The sequence below is a fragment of the Harpegnathos saltator genome, unplaced genomic scaffold, assembly GCF_003227715.2.
Source record: "Harpegnathos saltator strain DR-91 unplaced genomic scaffold, Hsal_v8.6 scaffold613, whole genome shotgun sequence".
Taxonomy (NCBI): domain Eukaryota; kingdom Metazoa; phylum Arthropoda; class Insecta; order Hymenoptera; family Formicidae; genus Harpegnathos; species Harpegnathos saltator.
In genome coordinates this window covers 1-20,435 of record NW_020230442.1, presented here as the reverse complement: position 1 = coordinate 20,435, position 20,435 = coordinate 1, and the positions used below count along the sequence as shown (strand labels likewise).

General features: G+C 40.4%; 2 protein-coding genes across 2 annotated transcripts; both read right to left on the bottom strand.

The window, feature by feature from the left end:
• Nucleotides 1–15,613: 15,613 nt before the first annotated feature.
• Nucleotides 15,614–16,120, bottom strand: LOC112589821 (uncharacterized protein F54H12.2-like). The gene has a single exon (XM_025304512.1). The coding sequence runs from the start codon at nt 16,118–16,120 to the stop codon at nt 15,614–15,616; it is 507 nt and encodes a 168-aa protein (XP_025160297.1).
• LOC112589820 (uncharacterized protein F54H12.2-like) lies at nt 16,121–16,855 on the bottom strand. The gene has a single exon (XM_025304510.1). It carries the CDS (start codon nt 16,853–16,855, stop codon nt 16,121–16,123), a length of 735 nt encoding a protein of 244 aa, XP_025160295.1.
• Between the last annotated feature and the right edge of the window lie 3,580 nt (nt 16,856–20,435).

Below are 20,435 nucleotides of genomic sequence, written 5' to 3'. Positions count from 1 at the left end.
GGCGAATATGCACCATCGAAAACTTCCTGTGAAGATTGGTTTAAACGCTTCAGAAGTGGCGATTTCGACACTGAGGACAAGGAGCGCTCCGGAAGAACAAAAGCAATTGAGGACTCCGATCCGCAAACGTTATTGGATGAAGATGATACGCAAACACATGATCAACTTGTGGAGGCATTAAACATGACTCGCCAATGTATTTCCAAGCATTTACATGCCATGGGGAAAATGCAAAAGGAAGGAAAATGGGTGCCGCATGAGTTGACTGAGAGACAGATGGAAAATCGAAAAGTTACTTCCGAAATTTTGCTTTTGCGGCATGAACGAAAGAGTTTCCTGCATAGAATTGTTACTAGCGATGAGAAGTGGATATATTTCGAGAATCCCAAACGCAAAAAATCGTGGCTTTCACCTAGCGAAGCATGAACATCGACAACACGGCCAAATCGCTTCGGAAAGAAGACAATGATCTGCATTTGGTGGAACCAGAAAGGAATCGTGTACTATGAGCTGCTGCGGGCGAAACTGTCAATGGGCATCGCTACCGACAACAACTGATCAATTTGAACCATACATTGCTCGAAAAACGGTCAGAATGGGACACGAGACATGAACGAGTCATATTGCAACACGACAACGCTCCGTGCCATTGCACTTCCATCGTCCAGGATACCATCAAAACGCTGAAATGGAATCTGCTACCGCATCCGCCGTATTCGCCACACCTGGCCCCTTCCGATTATCACTTGTTCCGGTTGATGGCGCATGGCTTGGCTGGGCAACACTTGGCCAATTTCGAAGAAATGCAAAATTGGTTGGATGAATGGTTTCGGTCCAAAGACGCGTCGTTTTATCGTCGCGGTATTCATGTCTTGTCAGAGAGATGGCAAAAATGTGTAGCTGGCGAGGGACGATACTTTGAATAAACCATTTTTTGTATTACTCTTGAAATTTTTCATTCTTCATTGATAAAAAAAACCCGGAAACTTAGTTGCGCATCTAGTATATCGAAGATGTATGTACATAAAAGTCAAATTAGATATCATTGACACTTCGTCAATTATAATAAGAATAACATCTTTGAATAAAAGAATATCAAAATATCTAGAATATATATACATTCGATATGTATATTCTATAGTGAAGATTTATAATTTATTATAATACTATATAAACTAAAATAAAACATTATACCGTATATGTATAGAGATAATTTACAAGTACATTTTATTATAATAAAAGTGCTGTCATATATATATGTTAAACAAGTTTTAGTTTGATATAGTTTTTGGTGCAGCCGCACCAAGATATTTTGTATTAAATATTTTTTATTGCATTGTTATAATAATTAATTTGTTATAATAACTAGTAAAATAAACATATAACTCAATGTTCTAATAAATAATAACAAATTTTACTTGTAAAAATTTAGGTTATGGACATTTTTTTTACTAGATTTTTCTTAAATAATAATAACCTTTAATAAGATATTTTTTTAATATTGGACACTATTCATAAACGTGTTAAATTTTTATAACACGATATAATTTTTACTTGTAAAAGCTTATATACATATATATCTTAATATAAATGTACACGAAACATCATTTTGAAACGTATATGATACATTTTATTTGAAATGTCACATTTGATATATTTATGATATGAGCTATTATGGAATGTCTCTATTGTAACAATTATGAAATACGTCATAAACATAAATGTATAATGTCACATTTGAGATCTATATAAAACAATTTGAAACATTGCATGTATGTTTCATGTTTAGTGGGATAAGTAAAACGTAATATTAGGTTAAAGAATTATATGAAAATTTATATTACAAAATATAATATATATTACATAAGTATTTGTTTAGTTTAAAAAATGTGATACCAAAGAAGAGTTTCTAGTATTATGCTTTTAATATTATTTATTGCTATTTTGTGTTATCACATATATCACATAAAAAACAATATTATTTTTATGTGATATATGTGCAATAAAAAAAATATTCGTAAATCAAAAATATGATATTATAAAACCAATACTTTTATATTTTTACACGTGTATTTATTATATAAGTAATAATACTGTCATTTATTACACACAACAGTAATACAATCTTTTATTACATGAATAATGCAATAATCTATTATAAAAATAATATAATTAATTTAAATATTTTTGTTACGTCCTGGAGGAGGAACGCAACTTGACGCTTGCTTTCACAAACTCCGACGTACTCACGAGTCTGCGGTGCAGATCAAGGATCGGAATGACCCCTTTATTTGGCGCGGACGTACGTCGGTGGTCCTTTATTTAGGTCAAGGAACTGAATCCTTTTACCTGGGATAGGACCGTGAGCGACGGTTGAGGAAAAGGAGAACGAATTGGTATGAGGCCACGGAGTAAGGCCGCGTGGAAGCCTCGCGTGCCTCCTCGTAGAGGAGAGGTTAGAGGGGAAGATATCGGGGATAGGTTCCAAGGTAGAGGAGAGCTTGTGGCAGAACGGTCATCTACTGGACTCAAGCATGTTGAAAAGTACGAGATAGGAGGAGTTACTGGGGAAGAGTCAGGAAGGAACATGAGAGGAGAACGCGTAGATCTTAAAATGTTTGATTCGTTATGATGGATAACGTAATCTGGACGATCTTGTAATACAAATACTAAAGTGGCGACCTCAAAATCCTCGCGGTTTGCATAATTTTCCGTGGGGGTTATCTCTGACTGTGATTGAGAAGATTGAGCCACTGAAATCGGATTTCATAATTAAGGAGGGGTGCCAAGGGGGACAGGAAAAAGAAAGAAAAAGGAAGAAAAAGAAAAGAGAGAGAAGAATAGATAAAATATAAAAAGAAAGGGGTCACTCTAGAAAAAGAAAATATAAATAACTTACTGCTGGTTCTATGATCTTAGTCGACAATGAAAAGTGTAATTGCTGCGTGTCTGTGAGGATGGACCCAAGTTTTGCGCCAAGAACAGGAAGCTGGTTTCGTCAGCATCGCTCGCAATGCCCCAAGAACGCACGAGATCATTGCACAGAATAATTAACAACTGAAGAACTCTGATCTGCCTAAGTCACTAGTAGGCTTGGTTATTAAGAGACCCTGAAGGGGTGTTAAAGAAAAGACTCTGTCCTGGCTGCGGGTCGGTCGAGAGGAGAAGTAGAAGTGGCATAGCTTTTTCATTTTACTCAAAACGTCACCTCGGTCGAGAGGGTGGGGTTTTGAAAGTTGCATCAGGGCTTCAACGTTTATGTCCAAATATGGGTATAGGATTTTGTTGCAAAACTTTTCGGAACTGGGGTTTTAGGGAGGTAAATATGGTAAAGGATCGGGTATCTATGGCAGTAAAAGACTTTAAGGTTCCGCTAGGGTTAGTCAGAGATTGTGCGCAATAAAAATTTATGAATAACGTGGGAAAGCATGAGTTTCCGAAGATCAAAGGCTAGTAATATCATATAACAGCATGAAAGATTGTCTGGTCGGTCCGTCTTCAAAGAAAATTGTTCGATGCGTGCTCCGAACAGGAAGTTATTCAAAGTTATTTGAAGAGGAGATATATGACTAAAATAACTCGGCGGATCTTTCTAACGGAAATAGGGAAGCTCCGGTGATTAAAGCAGAGAGAAAAAAAGAGAAATCTGTGTGTGTGACGTCACTGTTCTCGGAGGGTCGCGGAACATGAACATTTGGTCGTATAATATAAAATCCAATCCGCCCTATTTGATAATGAATTTAGGGTACGCGAAGTCCGCAGAACGTAACATCCCCACCTTAGACAAATGTTGGGGGTAACCAACCATTTACTAGCGGAATGTATTAGGTCAAAGCTTACATATTACACAGTTTTAGTTGCTATACCTATAGATTACTTAGAATATAATTAAAAGAAAGGAAGATAGAAAGTGACTTCCATCTCTTCCTTCTTTTCCCTCGTCCTTTTAAAAATTATTGGTTAAGATATAAATGTTTGTGTGTGTGTATTGTAATTTTTGGGGTTAGAGGGAGGAAAGATAGAAGGCAACCTCCGAATCCTCTTCCTTCTTTTCTTTCGTCCTTTTAACGTGTTAGATAAGAGTATTTTTTTCTTTTTTTTCGTTTAGGAGGAAAGGTAGAAAGTAACCTTTAAATTCTCTTCTTTCTTTCCATTCGTCCTAAAATTTTGCTACCTATAGTTTAAGATTATATAAGATATTATATCGGAAAATAAAATTCGTTGTTATAATTATTTTCCCTTTAAAATACATGTATATATATTTTTTTTATATATGTGTGTGTACGTATCCTATGATTATATGTATAATTATCTTTAGGTTTATCATTATAAACTTATCTCTAAATTTAATTAAGTGGTGTCCTAAATGGAGGGGAAGGGGCGGCGTAGTTCTTCAGTCTCGATCACCTGGCCGATCGCGACCAATTCTTGTTTGAACTCCTTGTAGCCGATGAAACTGGCTCGCGCCAGGTATAAGTCCACGTCGGCTACTTTTCCTCCTACTGATTTCCTTATTTTCATTATTCTACTTTGCCCTTCCGCGAGTAGTCTGGTGATTTCTCTCGTAGTTTTAGACCAATAAACTACGGATTCTATTGGTCTTAAGCCGCGAAGCCCCACTGCAATGGCTTGCCACGGCATCAGATGAAGTTGGTCCGGCAGGTGACATAGGTGCGTCACTGATTTTTTCACTGTCCGGCCCCAATCACCTAGCGTGATTACTGCTGAATGTCCTGACAACGCAGTGATCTCTCCCCTGTACCACTCATCGCCGTCTTGCACAGCGACCAGTGCCCCGACTAATACAGCTCTTGGCCACATGGTGTACCTATTTGGGTGTCTGTCCATTTTCCAGGCGATTTCAGCTTGTAAATCCATGATATCTGCCCGGTTATGTTTTAGTTGCTCCCACATTAAGGTAGATACATTAGGGTGGGCGATTCCACTTTCATAATGTAGATTGTTAATTGTCCACGGGACAGCTGATTGGTATCGATATTCTTTATGGCCATTTCCTAGAATAATATGTAAAGATAATTTTGTACGATTAATCGATTTTTAGTTTTGGGAATTGAGGTTGAAGGAGTATGTAATAGTCTCTTGTGGGAGAGAAGGATGAAGACGTAGATTTTTAGTCTGGTTGGTAGAAGGAAGCTGTAAAGTAGTTGCAGGAGGTTGATTAGACTCGACATTGAGTGCTTGTAACTCAGTGGAGTCTTTACTTTGGTTGGCGATCTTCTTTCCGCCAATTAGAAGTAATAATTGTGTCAAAGAATCCCAGAGTGCCCCTACTAAATTGCGGAGCAACCATATACGTTGTGCAGGGCAACTCCATGTAATACTGCTCCAATCTCAACTTGATATCTATCCAATATCAGCTTGATTATTCTGAAAATTACAAATATACCGAATATGCCAGCGCTGATATTATCGAAGGTCAAGAATCGATCCCAGATTCGGTTCCACGTTGAACTAGCTATTTTTTCTATTGATGTTTCGTCTAGGAGATTCGTAATTGAACCGCCGTGGATAGTTGCAGATTGTCCCATCATTCCTCTTGCAAGGGTGTTAAGAACAGAAGGTCGTTCTGCTGGAAATAAGATATGATCCTTGAATTCGTCCAGTTCCGATTGACTGTAAATGCCACTGGTGGCTAGTGCTCCCGGACTGGTGTATTTCCATTCGGGCTTAGTCATGGGTTTCAAGATGGTGAGATGGATTCTATCGGATTTGGCATCATTTTGTACCAAGCTTCTCCTAATTGGTACATTTTCGATGGCTGATCTTCGCGGCAATCACGTGCGTTGTGGCCGGATTTTCCACATACTTGACATGTTACTGGTCGCGATAGATTCTTAGCAATTTGCCTTTCGCGACATTGAGATGCTAAGTGTCCGCGTCTATTGCACCATTGACATATTTCTTCACTGAGCGTAGTATTATAGTTGGAATTAGCATAACAATTTCGAGCAATGTGTCCTATTTTATTACAATTTCGACAAATCAAAGTATTTATATTTGATGAGTTACTTCGGCATTCTCTAGAGCTATGACCAGGACGTTGGCAATTTTGACAAATAATATTTGGTTGATTACGATATAACAGATAATTTTGTGCGGAATGACCGGGTTTGAGACAGATTTGACACGAAATAATATCACTTTGAACTATTTTCACGGGATTACGAATATTTGGGTCTCTAAATCGACATTTATCAGCACTATGTCCGCGTTTTTTACAAATTTGGCAAATTAAAACTTCATTGTGTTACGTCCTAGAGGAGGAGCGCAACTTTCCGTTCGCGAGTAAGGCGAACTCGTTCGTAACCGCGTGCCAGTGAACGGGTCAGGGACCCGACGGGTCCCTTTACTCGGACACAGACGTACGACGAGCGGTCCGTTTTTCGGTCAAGGACGCGAGTCCCTTTACCGGGGATAGGACCATGACTGTTGGAAGGTGGGGTGATTTTGAAATTAATTGGTGATAATAACTATTAACAGATTTATTAAAATAAAGATGACAAAATTATATAACGGCAAGGTTTGAATTAACAAATTTATTAATAATAGGATATAACGGTGCGGATTGAATTTTTACAGGTTTATTAAGATGAATAGCGACCCAAAATGATGTAATTGAATGGTTTGAACATGACAATTATACTTAGATGAATGAGTGTATGTGTGTGTGTACGAGTGTATGAAATGGAAAAAGAAAGGGATGGGAAAGGGAACGAATATGAATAGGAAGTTCAAGGGTGGAATAAATAAAATAGAAGTAGGAAGATAAAGTAAAGAAAATGAAACTTACTACTGATTCAGGATGAGTTGACACAAGCAGAAGTGAGAATGGCGCAGATCTGCGTAGGTATTCTCGTTTCCAATATTCGTATTCCGATTGAGGCACCAAATAGTCGTTCACTTATATAAAGAAGAAGCCCGCACTTTTTCCAAAATCCGAATGTTTGAATATTTGAATACTAAATATTTGAATGAACTGGAATTATGAAGATTTGAATCTGAGTCCTAATGCTCAAGATCTGAATATCCGAGTTCTGAATATCTGCGTGAGAGTGCGAGTCTGAGCTTTTTCGTTTCCGTGTTCTTTTGTCTCTCAGAGTAGTGTCGCGGAGGCGGATTACCGTGGTTTTTATACCGATGATCGGAGACAGAAGCTATCAGGGTGGGTAGAGAAATGGCCTTTGAGGAAGGGGTGAATTGGTCTTAGTGGGAAAAAGTCTCAGCCATTAGAAATTAAGGATGAAGTTAAAAGACATCATGGGAGGAGACGGTTAGTTTTTGGAGATATGAATATGGAAGGGCTAAAGGGTGGAGCGTGGGTGTCTCATAGTTTTAGGTGGATATGATATGATTGGCTGAATGAATTAGGCGCGACAAGCGTGGAGGTGGTGGATTCTTGAGATAGAGAAATGTATACAAGCGGCCGGCTGGAAAAATCAAAATGCCGTAAATCAAAGCCTGAGATCAGATTTTACGACTACCAGTGAAGTAAACTTTGTTGGTTAACTGATAGGGCACATATGGTTTTGGATTAGGAAGATGTGAGTTTCAAGTTTTAGAGCAGGAATGCTCTGAGTTGTTTTGTTTTACTGAAAGTTTATTAGCGCGGAGTTTCAAATTTTTATAGCTAGGACGACGGACACACTTGGCGAACACTACCCAGATATAAACTTTAAACGAAGACATAGATTTTTACAACAGGGCACTGTTTCTTGTTATGGAATTTTCCCGAATCGCCTTTCATTTGGCACGACGGCTGTTCGCCAGATGGGTCTGTTTCCTAATTTATATTTATATATGTATATATTCCTATTATAGTTATATTAGGAGAATATAAATCCGCGAGAGGAAAGAATTTTTACTAATTAAATCTACAGGACGTAACAATTGCTTAAATTCGGTGTCGTTACGTTGTGCAGAGATAATCGGCAATTGTTCTCGGTATGTCCGGTCTTTTGGCATGTAGAGCAAAAATTCGTAGCAGGTGAAAAGACTGACGGGCTACGAATATTTTTAATTGCTCGTAATTCCTTTTCGATTTCTAACGCGTCTCATACAGTATGTTCGACATCTAAATTTCTAGACACGCTGCTCAATTTCAGGTATTAATCCTCTAATAAAACTATGGCATAATTGTTTTTCTAGTGAAGTTATATACGCTGCATCGGCGGACCCGATGTTAGTGCGACAGGATTCTAAAATTCGTTTCCCCGTGGATTTTACTCGATTTGCGTACGCGATAACTGATTCACCGGTTCTTTGATGTATACGTCCTAATTCGCCTTGTAATTCGGGATAACTTTTAAATGATCCGAAAACATTCTTTAAAAATGTTGTTAATTGACTGACGAGCGAGAAATCTTGATCTTGCACTACATGTCGAGCTTCTCCCGTTAAACGCGTATAAAGCACTCTCGTTAAATATTTTTCTTCCTCGATCGGTGTCATTGCCTTTGCTAAATTATATCCTTCTATAAAATGTTCTACTGGAATATTTTGTCCGTCAAAGAAAGGAACGGCACCAACGGCGTAATGCAACGTATTATTACTCATTTTTATTAATTTTGATTTATTTTTTTCTGAAACTTCAAAGTTTTTTATAAGAGGAGTCTCGCTTCCCGCCGTCGATTCTTTGTCGTTTAACGTCTCTGTTTTACTTATTGATTCTATTTCTTTGCTCTTTGAAATTTCTAATCTTTCCGTCGGTGGTTTATCGCTTGACTCTCCTGCGGATTCGGTAACTGCTAAGCGAAAAGAGTACAGAGATTCAGCAAGAGGGCGATATAAGGTAGGTTGTGCTTCGTTACTGTGTTCTATCAGTGATGTAGTTTGTTGTAGACTTTCATCTGGAATAGGACCAAGAGGGTTATCAAAAGCTCGCGGTTTTAATCCAAATGCAGTCTCTGAAAGCGGACTATCACTCAAAATTCTCCGAATTTCAGGAGTAGAGGGCTCATATATAGGAATGAGAGTAGATGCGGGAGGAACACTTGGAGATTCAGATGATAAAGTAGGTACGTAAGGTGTCGATGTGTATTGCGGCTCGATTGTTTTAGAAGGTTTAGGCGTTGCTTGTATGGCCTGTTGGTATGCCTTTTCAATCTCGGATTTATCTGAATTCGATCGCGTATTCATGCCCTTCTCCAACTATCGCTCAATTCATCCCGAACGAGCCCCCAATTTTATATGTTACGTCCTGGAGGAGGAACGCAACTTGACACTTGCTTTCGCAAGTTCCGACGTACTCGCAAGCCTGCGGTGCAGATCAAGAATCGGAATGACCCCTTTATCTGGCGCGGACGTACGTCGGTGATCCTTTATTTAGGTCAAGGAACTGAATCCTTTTACCTGGGATAGGATTGTGAGCGACGGTTGAGGGAAGGGAGAATTTTTTTGTTGAGAATAATTATTTGGAAACCGTGATTGGCTTACAATTACAAACAACTTGTTTTATTAGTAATTAGACGGATATTCACAATGAAATAAAATTTATAAGCTTTTATAATGTGTACGTATACATATACGTATAAACAATCGCGGTCTGAGCAAAATTCCGTGTTCGTTATGTCCGACTGTGATCGAAAAGTTTGGCCACTGGCACCTGATTTAACAATTAAGGCGGAATGCCAAGGGACTAGAAAAAGGGAAGCAAAGGAAAGGAAAAGAAAAGAGAGAGAAGAAAAGAAGAAAATGAAAAGACAGGGGTCACTCAGGCAAAAGAAAATAAATAACTTACTGCTGGTTCTATGATGTTAGTCGACAATGAAAAGTGTAATTGCTACGTGTCTGTGAGGATGGACCCAAGTTTTGCGCCAAGAACAAGAAACTGGTTTCAGCAGGATCGCTCGCAATGCCCCAAGAACGCACGAGATCGTTGCACAGAATAATTAACAACTGAAGAACTCTGATCTCCCTCACTAGTAGGGTTGGTTATTAAGAGACCCTGAAGGGGTGTTGGAGAGAAGAATCTGTCCTGGCTGCGGATCGGTCGGGAGGAGAAGTAGAAGTGGCATAGCCTTTTCATTTTGTCAAAAACGTCACCTCAGTCGAGAGGTGGGGTTTGGGAAGTTGCGTCAGGCTCCAAAGTTTATGTCCAAATATGGGTATAGGATTTTGTTGCAAACTTTTCGGAAATGGGGATTTTAGATAAATATGATAAATATGATAAAGAATCTGGTATCTACGGCAATAAAAGATTTCAAGGTTCCGCTAGGGTTAGTCAGAGGTTGTGCGCGATAAGAATTTATAAATAACATGGAAAAGTATGAGTTTCCGAAGATCAAAGGCTAGTAATATCATATAACAACATGAAAGATTGTCTGGTCGGTCCGTCTTCACAGAAAATTATTGCTCCGAATGGGAAGTTATTTAAGGTTATTTGAAGAGGAGATATATGGCCAAAATGACTCAGCGGATCTTTTCCGACGGAAATAGAGGAAACTCCGGTGATTAAAGCAGAGAGAAAAAGAAAGAGAAATCTGTGTGTGTGACGTCACTGTTCTCGGAGGGTCGCGGAATATGAACATTTGGTTATATAATATAAAATGCAATCCGCCCTACTTGACAACAAAGTACGCGGAGTCCGCATGACGTAACATATGTGAAGATGTCTGTGTCTGCCGGGTTGTGTACCTTTTTAAAGATGCTCAGGTTAGTAAAAGTTTCAAAGATGAATAGTTTCGGATACTCAATTTTTACCAAGGGCCAAACCGCAGGCCTTTACCTTGCCTCTACTTGCTAGGGCAAAGGTAGTATCTTGTGTAGAGATGGAATATACTGATTGGGATTCGGCGTCATTGCTGTCCTGCATTTTGATCGCATATCCATCAAATAAAACTCCGTAGCTGCTTCCTTTGCACTAATCATCGGGGATGGCATCTCAATAGGTGTTACCTCCCACAATGTCAATATAGTAACCTGATTTTTAGTTCACAGTGAGTTCCTGATCGGAGTATGACTTGATTATTGTTGATCTTCACAGTGGCTAGGTATTCTTGCAGTGTGATTCTTATATTTGCTAATACCACGACGCTTGTCCAGCTCCCATAATCGTCAGTAAAAGCGCTTCCGTAACACGTACCGTCGTTCTCGACTTTTCCTGCCAAAGTTGCTGGCCCACTTATGGTTTGGTTAATTTTCAATCCTGTTATATATGTGGCTCCTATTTTAGCTGTACCATACCAATACTTATGTAAACATGCTTGACGAGGTGTTTCCTGTATATATGCGTATTTGCCATTTGTTACCTCCATAGTATGAAAGTGCATTCCACATCTTTCCACGATACGGTCTATTTCCATCTTGCATTGTCTTACCATTACAAAATGAAAACCATTAGCTTGTAATAGTTGGAGTTTTAACTTCGTGGAATTGACTTTTTGTGGTCGTATGTCACATTCTTCAATAGTTAAAAGTGATACAGTGGTGATGTTTGAAAAAGCAGAGCCACAGTCATATTCGATTATTCCCTTGCCAACCGGAAGATGTAGTAGGTATAGAAAGAAGCTGAATCTGCGATACATCTGAAAGTTATAATTACTTGAGTAATGAGTGTTGAAAATTTTCCAGGTGTTTCAACTTGCTTTTGGAGTTGGGGTAATATAAGAGATTCGAAGTCTGTTCGGATGTACGATACGACTGTTTTTCTCCAGTTTGATTTTGATATTGTTTCTATTTACTATTTCTAATACTTCGTACGGGCCCGTATATTGATCTCCAAATTTTCCAGGTTTGGATCCTTTTAACAAAAATACCTGATCTCCGGGTTTAAATATCTGGGGATTAATTTTTTATCGTAACGAATTTTTGTTTTTTCTTTGGCTTCTACTAAATTATTATTTGCTCTTGTTTGAATTTGATGTAATCTAGTAAATATAATTGTATCAGATAATTGTCGTATGTCTTAATTTCGTTGTCTTCAAGTAGTGGTTCGTTTGAAGGTATTCGTGCAGGCCTCCCGAAAACTAATTCGTATGGCGTATGTTTAGTTCCTTCATGTATGCTAGTGTTATAATTTTGAATAGCTAAGTCTACCCATTCGTCCCATTCTTTTTCGTCGCTGGCGTATTGTTTCAGGTATTCTCTCAATGCGTGATGAGATCTTTCGAGTGAGCCGTTTGATTGAGGATGAAAGGCGGTGGTGCGAAATTTTCATATTCTGTAGTATCTGGCCAATTTTCTCATTAAATCACTAATGAAGTTTCTGCCTTGATCCATAAGTACAGCCTTGGGTGGTCCAAAAATGGTGATAAATCTTTTCACAAATTTGTCAGCTATTGTAGCAGCGGTTTGGTCAGTTAGCGGCACAGCTAGGCAGAATTTGTTTAATTGATCTTACATTGTGAATATATATTCGTTACCTGTTTTAGTACGAGGCAGCGGTCCTACGATATCCATTGCTATTTTGTCGAATGTCCATCCTGGGTCGGTTATTATCATGGGTTGTTTTGTCTTTACTCGAACCAATTTCTTTAATTGACACTGCAAGCATTGTTGAATGTATCATCGGATTTCTTCTTTCATGTTCTCCCAGTAGTAATTTTGGCGGATTCGGTTGTAAGTCTTGGTTACTCCTCTATGTCCTCCCACTGGAGTGCAATGCATCTCTTGGAGTATAGCTTCTTGTGCACCTTTTGGCGGATATTTGATTAGCCCTTTACAAATAATTATTCTTGTGTTGGAGCCTGAAAATGCAATTTGAAATTTTGTTTTAATGTCATTCCAAGGTACATTTAATGTGTTCATTTACAGCGATACTGATGCTCGCAAGATTCAATTTTTCAGTTATTTTCCGTAAGTTGATAGCTGCTTTGCTTATGTTGGTTAATATTATTGTCGGTCCTTCGGTCAGATCTTCGCTGATGGGGAGAATGATGTGATATCGTTCAGTCTTCTTTATTAATTTAGGTACGCTAACCGATAAATCTGCCAATTTCGGTATTTCTTGTCTCTCGAATAACTTTTTAGCACCGGCATCGATAGGATTTCCTGAGATATCTGTAAAATATAGCAAATTATCTCTGCGTAAAAAATGGGCATCTCTAGACTCAATTAAATTTTTCCTTTTGGCTTAGAGGTTGGTGTCCTGCGAATTTTTTGGAATAATAGTAGTATGTGGGAAGGTATGGCCCGTCAAAACATTCCCCCTCCACTCAACCCACCGGCGTCGACGGGTCGAGTGGAGGGGGAATGGTTTGACGGGCCATACCTCCCCACAGGCAAAAACTAATTGACTTTTGAAATAAGCAAATTATGGCCGACATTATTAGAGGAGTTGGCAATTCTGGCTCTTGATCAACTACTTAATTTGCATATTGCATTTGCGGAAAAACTTTGTGGAGCTTTGCTGGACTCGAACCTGGAACCTCTGGTCTTGAGTCACGCGTCTTACCACTACGCTACTGCTATACCCTGATGGGAACTAGTTATATAGCCTACATATGGAAAGTATCGACGTCACAAGTTTCGAAAAACCCTGTAAGGCCCTCTGTTGGATTCGAACCGGGGACCTCTGGCTCTCGAGTCAAATCGTTTTACCACCGTACTACTGCTGCTCTCTGGTAGAAACAGACTTTACGACGTAGTCGTATAACGGGCTGAGATGTGCGTGTGTGTGTGTGTGTATGTGTGTGTGTGTGTGTGTGTGTGTGTGTGCGTGGTCATCCCCACATGTATGTTCTCTGGAAAAATCCTGTAGAGGTCCTCCTCGGATTCGAAGAGTCCGTTGGCTTTTGAGTCAAGCGTCTTATACGCTACGCTATTGCTATATTCTGAAGAAAACTAGATATATTGTATACATACGTAGAGTATTGACGTCACGCGTGGAAAATTTCGAAAATTCTAAGCCCTACGGACTCGTGGCTCTGAAGCCCCAGCTCTTGAGGCGTGCGAGCGTGCGTGCACATGTTCGAGCAGCTAAGGATAATTTCGAAGATAAAAACTACTCAGCGATTGTTAGAAGACGATACCTCCGCTCTATGTCTATCTCAATATTTTTACCTGTGTGTGTGTGTCCCTTCGCTTCCAAACTAGAAAAGTTTACAACAGATCTTGTTACCACAAATTGGAGATCACAGGGAAGAGAGAAGAGGCGGAAAGAAAGGAATATACAAAATTTCTATACAATAAATTCACATTTTATTCTTATACATTTTTCTAATACAGGATTGAACCTGGTATATAGGGATATGATGATGATCTAGTGATTTACGGTTACATTGACAAAAGATTTTTTTATACATTCGTACAATTAGTTGATCGTTTCGTTCGCAATCATTGGTAAACAAATTTTTAAAGGTATTGAGGTTATAACCCCTGCACATAAAATAAAGAAAAACACAACAATGATGGCCATAAGTCGTCGATAAGAGACCCTGTAACTGAGAGGTATTCCATCGGTAAGTGGCGGAATTTCTTCTAAGACGCAGGAGAAATTGTGAGTCCCAGGGCAGCATTCCGTAACTGTCAAAGTACGTAGCTGCTCCAGGCTGATCGATGTAGAATGCGACCCAGTGCCGTCCTGGACGGTTATGATTGTCCGTATTAGCGACTATTGCCGTCGATCTCGTCCACACCCTCGGTAGTCTGTCGGCTGGATAGACGCCTGTGTATCTGGCGTTGAGATGTTGCAGAGCATGTTGAATTTCGAGCGAATTCATTTTATATAATTTCGTTTTACCTCTGGTAAAGTGATTGTTATAGTCCTCGACGGTTCGACTGAATGTTCCAACTCGGTATTTGTTTCGTTTTCCTCTTCTTCAGTCGATGACTCTTCACTTCCCGATTTGTAGGAATAGCTATTTTTGCTCTCTTCCTCGTCAATTTTGGAGGACAAGCACTGAGTCGCACAGACGTTATCACGTTTCCCGATGTTGATTTGGCTTTGTTCGATGTACCAGTGTTTCAATTTGTATGCGTTGCGTAATGCACAGTGATAACGACCGTGTTTTCTAAATGCGTGGAATGAGCAAGCTTCTACACGCTCGCTGGATGAAAGATCATTGGACATCGGCGAGATATTCTCCAGATTATACACGTTTCGGGCTAGTAAATTTTGCAAGTAGCTCGCTTTTTCCTCATCCTTTGTCATGAAGTCACGAATATGACTCGTAATTTCACGCAACCGCGGATAAAAATATTTCGGATTACTCTCCCCGTCATACCACTCGATACCATGATAATTCCGCGAAAGCCAGTTATTTATACGCCTTCATTTTTCATTCAATCCCGCAAATGAATGCTCTGGAGCTAAGATCCAATGACCGACGAATGCTTTATTAATACCGATAATAGCCATCTCCTTGAGCACGTAGACATCGCTGCTATCGCGGAAACGTTGTACTTCGATAATGACATCCATGTTCCCTCTGTATACGCAATTCTGTTTCCCCCGAAACTATACTTTTCACACCTCGAAATCGACTGGACTCTTTTCTCAAAACTTTTACTCAGGAGGACTAAGATGTTGAAAATCTTTACATTGGAAGGGGAATGACGTCGAAAAGAAAAGTGGGGGACTCGTTTTAACCGCTATAATCTACAATGACTTGACGAGAAGAATCTATTTCCAGCACGCTTTCAAATTCAGCGTAAACTAAGCAGTTGTTGTGAGAGCTTTTTCGAATCGTACTTTCATTCGCAAACTACCATGTTTCACAAGGTTCCATTGAGTTGCACAATTAGCCGATAGATCAGGAGTGAGATCGAAGCCGAAAAGAATATAACCAGCAGGATAATCTTCTCTGGATATAGAATTAGTTTCATTCAAAAAGTGAATACCCGTTCCCGAAAAAAGGGTGTGATACGCCTCGGCGTAGAGCATCTCGTTACCAGAGAATTTCGGCTCTAACGGCCTGCTAGGGATTTGAGTTCCATCGACATACAGAGAAAAGAAATTTATTCCATAATGTTGGAAATTGAACGGATTTAAATGGCGGGCGCCGTTAAATGCTTTGTTATCGACAAAACCGACAATTATACGCTTCGGTATTTGTCCAAGAATGACGTTGTCCAATGTTTCTCTTACGACGCCACTATGAATCGTGAATGATTTAATTTCGACTCTTGTGAGCGGGTATTTAGCAGTAGTCCTGGTCAACATTTATGTATGAGCGAGTAATATGCCTGGATTTATTCTAGCTCTTCTGATGAGTAATGTAGCATCCAAAACGCTTATCCGTGACATAGTATTTCCTTCCATAAGACAGAAGGAATCTTTCGAACGAACAAGCCTCATGCGCACTTCGACACCGTTGATCAAGAATTTATCTTGATTGAAGACGTCGCAGTGAAGATGACCTATGAGATCCAGTGTTCGTCCTCCTTGTATAAAATCGGCTCGCTTGTCAAGTCCGTGATTGCATGGTGTCGCTACCGGTAGAGCGTCCATGTTTTCCGCCGTATCGTTGTACCACAGGCACGAAGCCAGGTGGGAGATTTTTACTGGTGAAGCATAATTTAATAACGCCTCTATGTAAGCGCGGTAAGTATAAGCATTGTTTGGAGGAGACACGAACTTTTGGTTGAAATATACGTCGATTTGATTGAACATCGAATGCAGTATATGGTTTACTGGGCCTACTTTTGCGCCTGCGGCTCCTGCTCCGGTTTCCGTTTCTACTCGTATGCGTAGCGACAGTATGGTGTGAGCAAGATCTATGTATTCTTCTCCATGCCCGGGTACGACGAATTCGATGGGCGCGTCGTCCGTGAGAGAAGACACGGGTTTGTAGTGAATCCATTGTAAACTCTCAATGCTGGTTTGTATAGGCGGCAGGGTGAAAAGATCGAGTTCACTCTTTAAACATTCACTGGAATGCGTATGAAGAAAGGACATGCTTCGAAAGCACGCATCTGTTGTTGATGTTTAGGAAAAAATGTCTGACACGGTACGCTTCTTGATAACTCTCCGACGTTTAGCAAGGCCTCTCCCGCTTTTCTTCACTGAACGCTTCTTCGCCGGCTTCTTCGTTAGCTTCTTACTCCGTTTTTTCCCCTGTATGTTTCTTCGAGTCGCTTTCCTCTTACTTGATTTAGAAGCGCTGACTAGACGTTTGGGTGCAGGTGATTTGCCGTTGTATCCGCTTAGCGTGACGAAAGGAAACTGAGCTTTTCCGATGTTCGCAGGAGTTTTATATCCAGATCCCTCCATCAGTTTGTTAATGTGTTCTTCCGCTCTTCTTTTGAGATTTGAGCTTGATTCCTTGAGGCGTGTTTTAACAGCTGCTTTCAACGGCGTGTTATTCTCCACATCATCGAGTATATTAATCCCTGCGCGTAGAGCTTCTTTTCTAACGACACGCGCACCACTGGCCAGATAAGGTAACACACGCCTGAACAGACCAAGAAAACTACCGATACCATGGCCACGCTGATACTGCGATCCTACAAAAACTCGCGGAATTTCACCGCTGCGACCTCCCCCGGATTGCGCTTCGTAATACACTGAATAATGCGCCATATCGTGCTAATGACGACATTAAATGTAACTGTCAACGTCCCAAATTCAAATGGTATTCTTTCGCCAACCAGATCTCTTATATCTATTTCGATCGTACGAAAACATGTTAATCGCAATGGAATATAATTCGGAGGTGGAAAATGCTTCATCATGTTACGGTCGTAGGCATATTTACAATCGTTGTATTCGACGGGGACTACACGGAGAAGAGGAAAATACACGTCTCCCGTTATATAGGACTCACAAATGTCGCAATAAACAAAGAGTTTATCGGGTATACCCCGCACCGTACTAGCTGGTTCGTCGGACATAAGTTCACGTTTCAACGTGATAAAAGAGTAAAACCTTCCTTTTCCAACTTTCTGGGGATTTGCATTACGATCAGTATTGGGATGGTACGCTATATGCCCCTGCATAATTTTCGGCAAGTCGAGATGAATGAATTCATCGTTCGGCCTATACATATCGAAGCCGAGCATACGAGCCACTTTGTCGGAAAACTTTACGAAATGAAGACTACTGCATTCTTTAATATCACATGTGCAGTACACCGCTACTTTACCACCCGATGAAGATCCTGGCGCCAGGCAATGTGCGTTTTGAGTAATGAGCTAGCATTGTTTAAAGACTGTAGCAGTGCGCTCAGCGTGGTGTAAACACCGGAGGTTATGTGGGTAAACCTAAATTTGGGTAGATGGTCGTCGCCTTTTATAATGACTGATTTGGCGTTTTTGGTATTAATATTTTCACGCGGCAATAAAATGAATACGAGTCCTGTATCTTCTTCGGGGCGCACGTGTAAAAAACTAAAGGGGAATTGAATTTCGGTAAGCGCAACTTTCCATAAGCCAGTCAGCTTCACTTCTTGAGGCAATTCCGTAATAAATGAAGTAGTTGTATTTTCGGGATAGTATCGCATGCTACTATTGCTCGGTAGTATCATGAGAAACTGGTTTTCCCCCATCATGGTTTGGAAGCAGCTTTATATTCGAAGCAGCTATCCAGGAATTGAATTTAGAAGGGTAACCCCGCCAGCTGACGAAAAATTCTTTATTAGCTCCTCGTCCTCGGCGTCGTATCACCTTATCCACAATAAATTCTTCTTCTTGTAAGTTTTTGTTTACCCCGGCTAGTTCTTGTTCGTAGAATATCCTATCGATCACTTCATCTTACAGATCACTCAATTCGTATACACGAAAATTTCGGCATTCGAGAATACGGTGAATCCGAAATATTTCTTTCGTCCAGTTCGCCTCATATCCTTTCTCAAAGACTCCTTTCGCTCTACTGATTCGCACTAATATACCCACTTTGTATTTAGCTCCTCGACTATGATTTCTTCGATCGAGTTTATCGAGATGATGGTATCGCTGTTGTATATGTTCATGAGCGATGCGCACATTTTCCAACGTGATGCTTGCCGGTTCCATTTTAATGGTTGAATGTCGTGTGTGATTGTAAGCGTGCACGATGCCCTGCAAAACATCTATGTAGCGATGTGTATTTTTGTGTGTGAAATAACGCCATAAACGTTCTTTGAGCGTTCTGTTGAAGTGTTCGATCGCCGTTGCTTTGACATCAGGATTTCGTACTGTGCGAAAACTTATGTTCTTTTCCTTCAGAAATTTTTGAAATGTTTGCCCGATGAATTCTTTACCCTTGTCACTCTGCAACCACACCGGTACTCGCCCTCTGCTTCTTAAGAGCACGCGACGAAAAGCTTCCGTCACACTGTCCGAAGTCTTACTTCGTATTGGTTCTATCTAGACAAATTTGCTAAGCACATCGATGATTGTCAACAAGTAACAATAGCCCTCATTGTAATTTCGGAGATTAGCGAGTTCAACCAAATCAGCCTCCCACAGATCGTCGATACTCGTGACGTTGTAATGCAAACGTGGAAATTTATGCCGTGCCGGTCGATGAAGTGTATATGCATCCTGCGCCTGAAGCCAACGAATAATCTCTTCACGCGTGGTGCCAGATCCTGCTGCTCGCGAAAGATTTTTTATCGTAGAGTATCCCGCATAGTGTGCAGGATCGTAGTAGAATTTTGTGAGGTCAGTCATTCCAATTGATCAAACGTCTTTTACCCGCTGATTTAGAAGCGTTGTCGTTCACTCGTGTTTTACGCCTATATTGATCGGAAGTTATAAATGTCGCGTGTACACGCTCTGCGTCGCGGTCTTCAGCGAGAGACGTGCCTCCGATAGTACGTTTGCACGTTCGTCCTTTCGCTGGACGTCCTTTCGGGGAAGTCGATGTGCATGGCTGTTAGTCGGCGAAGAAGCTATACTCAATTCTAACGGGCTCCAATCTATCACGCGTCTTTTACTCGTTGGGTTTAGAAGTGTCACCGCTCATTCGCGTTTATTTCTATTCTCATTGGTTGTTACAAACAGAGCCGTCCATCCTCGTGATCTTTTTCCTCAAGCGACGTCTGGGCAATCTTACGTTATAGACCAAAGCTGCTCGTTAGGTGATGGAAGCGGAGTGCTGCTACTTCGGAAGAGTTTTCTTCAATCTCGCGGAAAGATCACTTTCCGTGTCTTCCTTCCAGTAATTCTCGATTTCTACAAATTCCACCCACTTCACGCAAAGCGTGCAAACTGTACTCTCGCTACGCTCTGCTGGTTTTTCGTTCACGGCCACGTCGTGTTAAGAGGTCGATGATATTCGATCCTCTCAGATTCTATCATCTATTGTCACGACTCCTTGTGTCCCAGCTTAATCGTCCGGGCACCGCCGCATCACACAAATGTGCCACAGCTTGCGCGCTTTAGCTCGGTAATTCTTTGGCACTTTATTCATATTCTTCCGATACTTTTCTGTTCGTTTGGTGCGGTGGTGACGACTACGTGTATCGGCTCGTGCGTGTTGAGAAACGTTTAACGTTCGATGTACTCCGGTCTCTATATTGGGAATATCTTCATTTGCATCTATACCTGCGTTTTCT

Bases quoted from the DNA above. Each gene is read 5' to 3' on its own strand.
- LOC112589820 (XM_025304510.1), bottom strand. From the start codon at position 16,855: ATGTCCTTTCTTCATACGCATTCCAGTGAATGTTTAAAGAGTGAACTC.
- LOC112589821 (XM_025304512.1), bottom strand. From the start codon at position 16,120: ATGTTGACCAGGACTACTGCTAAATACCCGCTCACAAGAGTCGAAATT.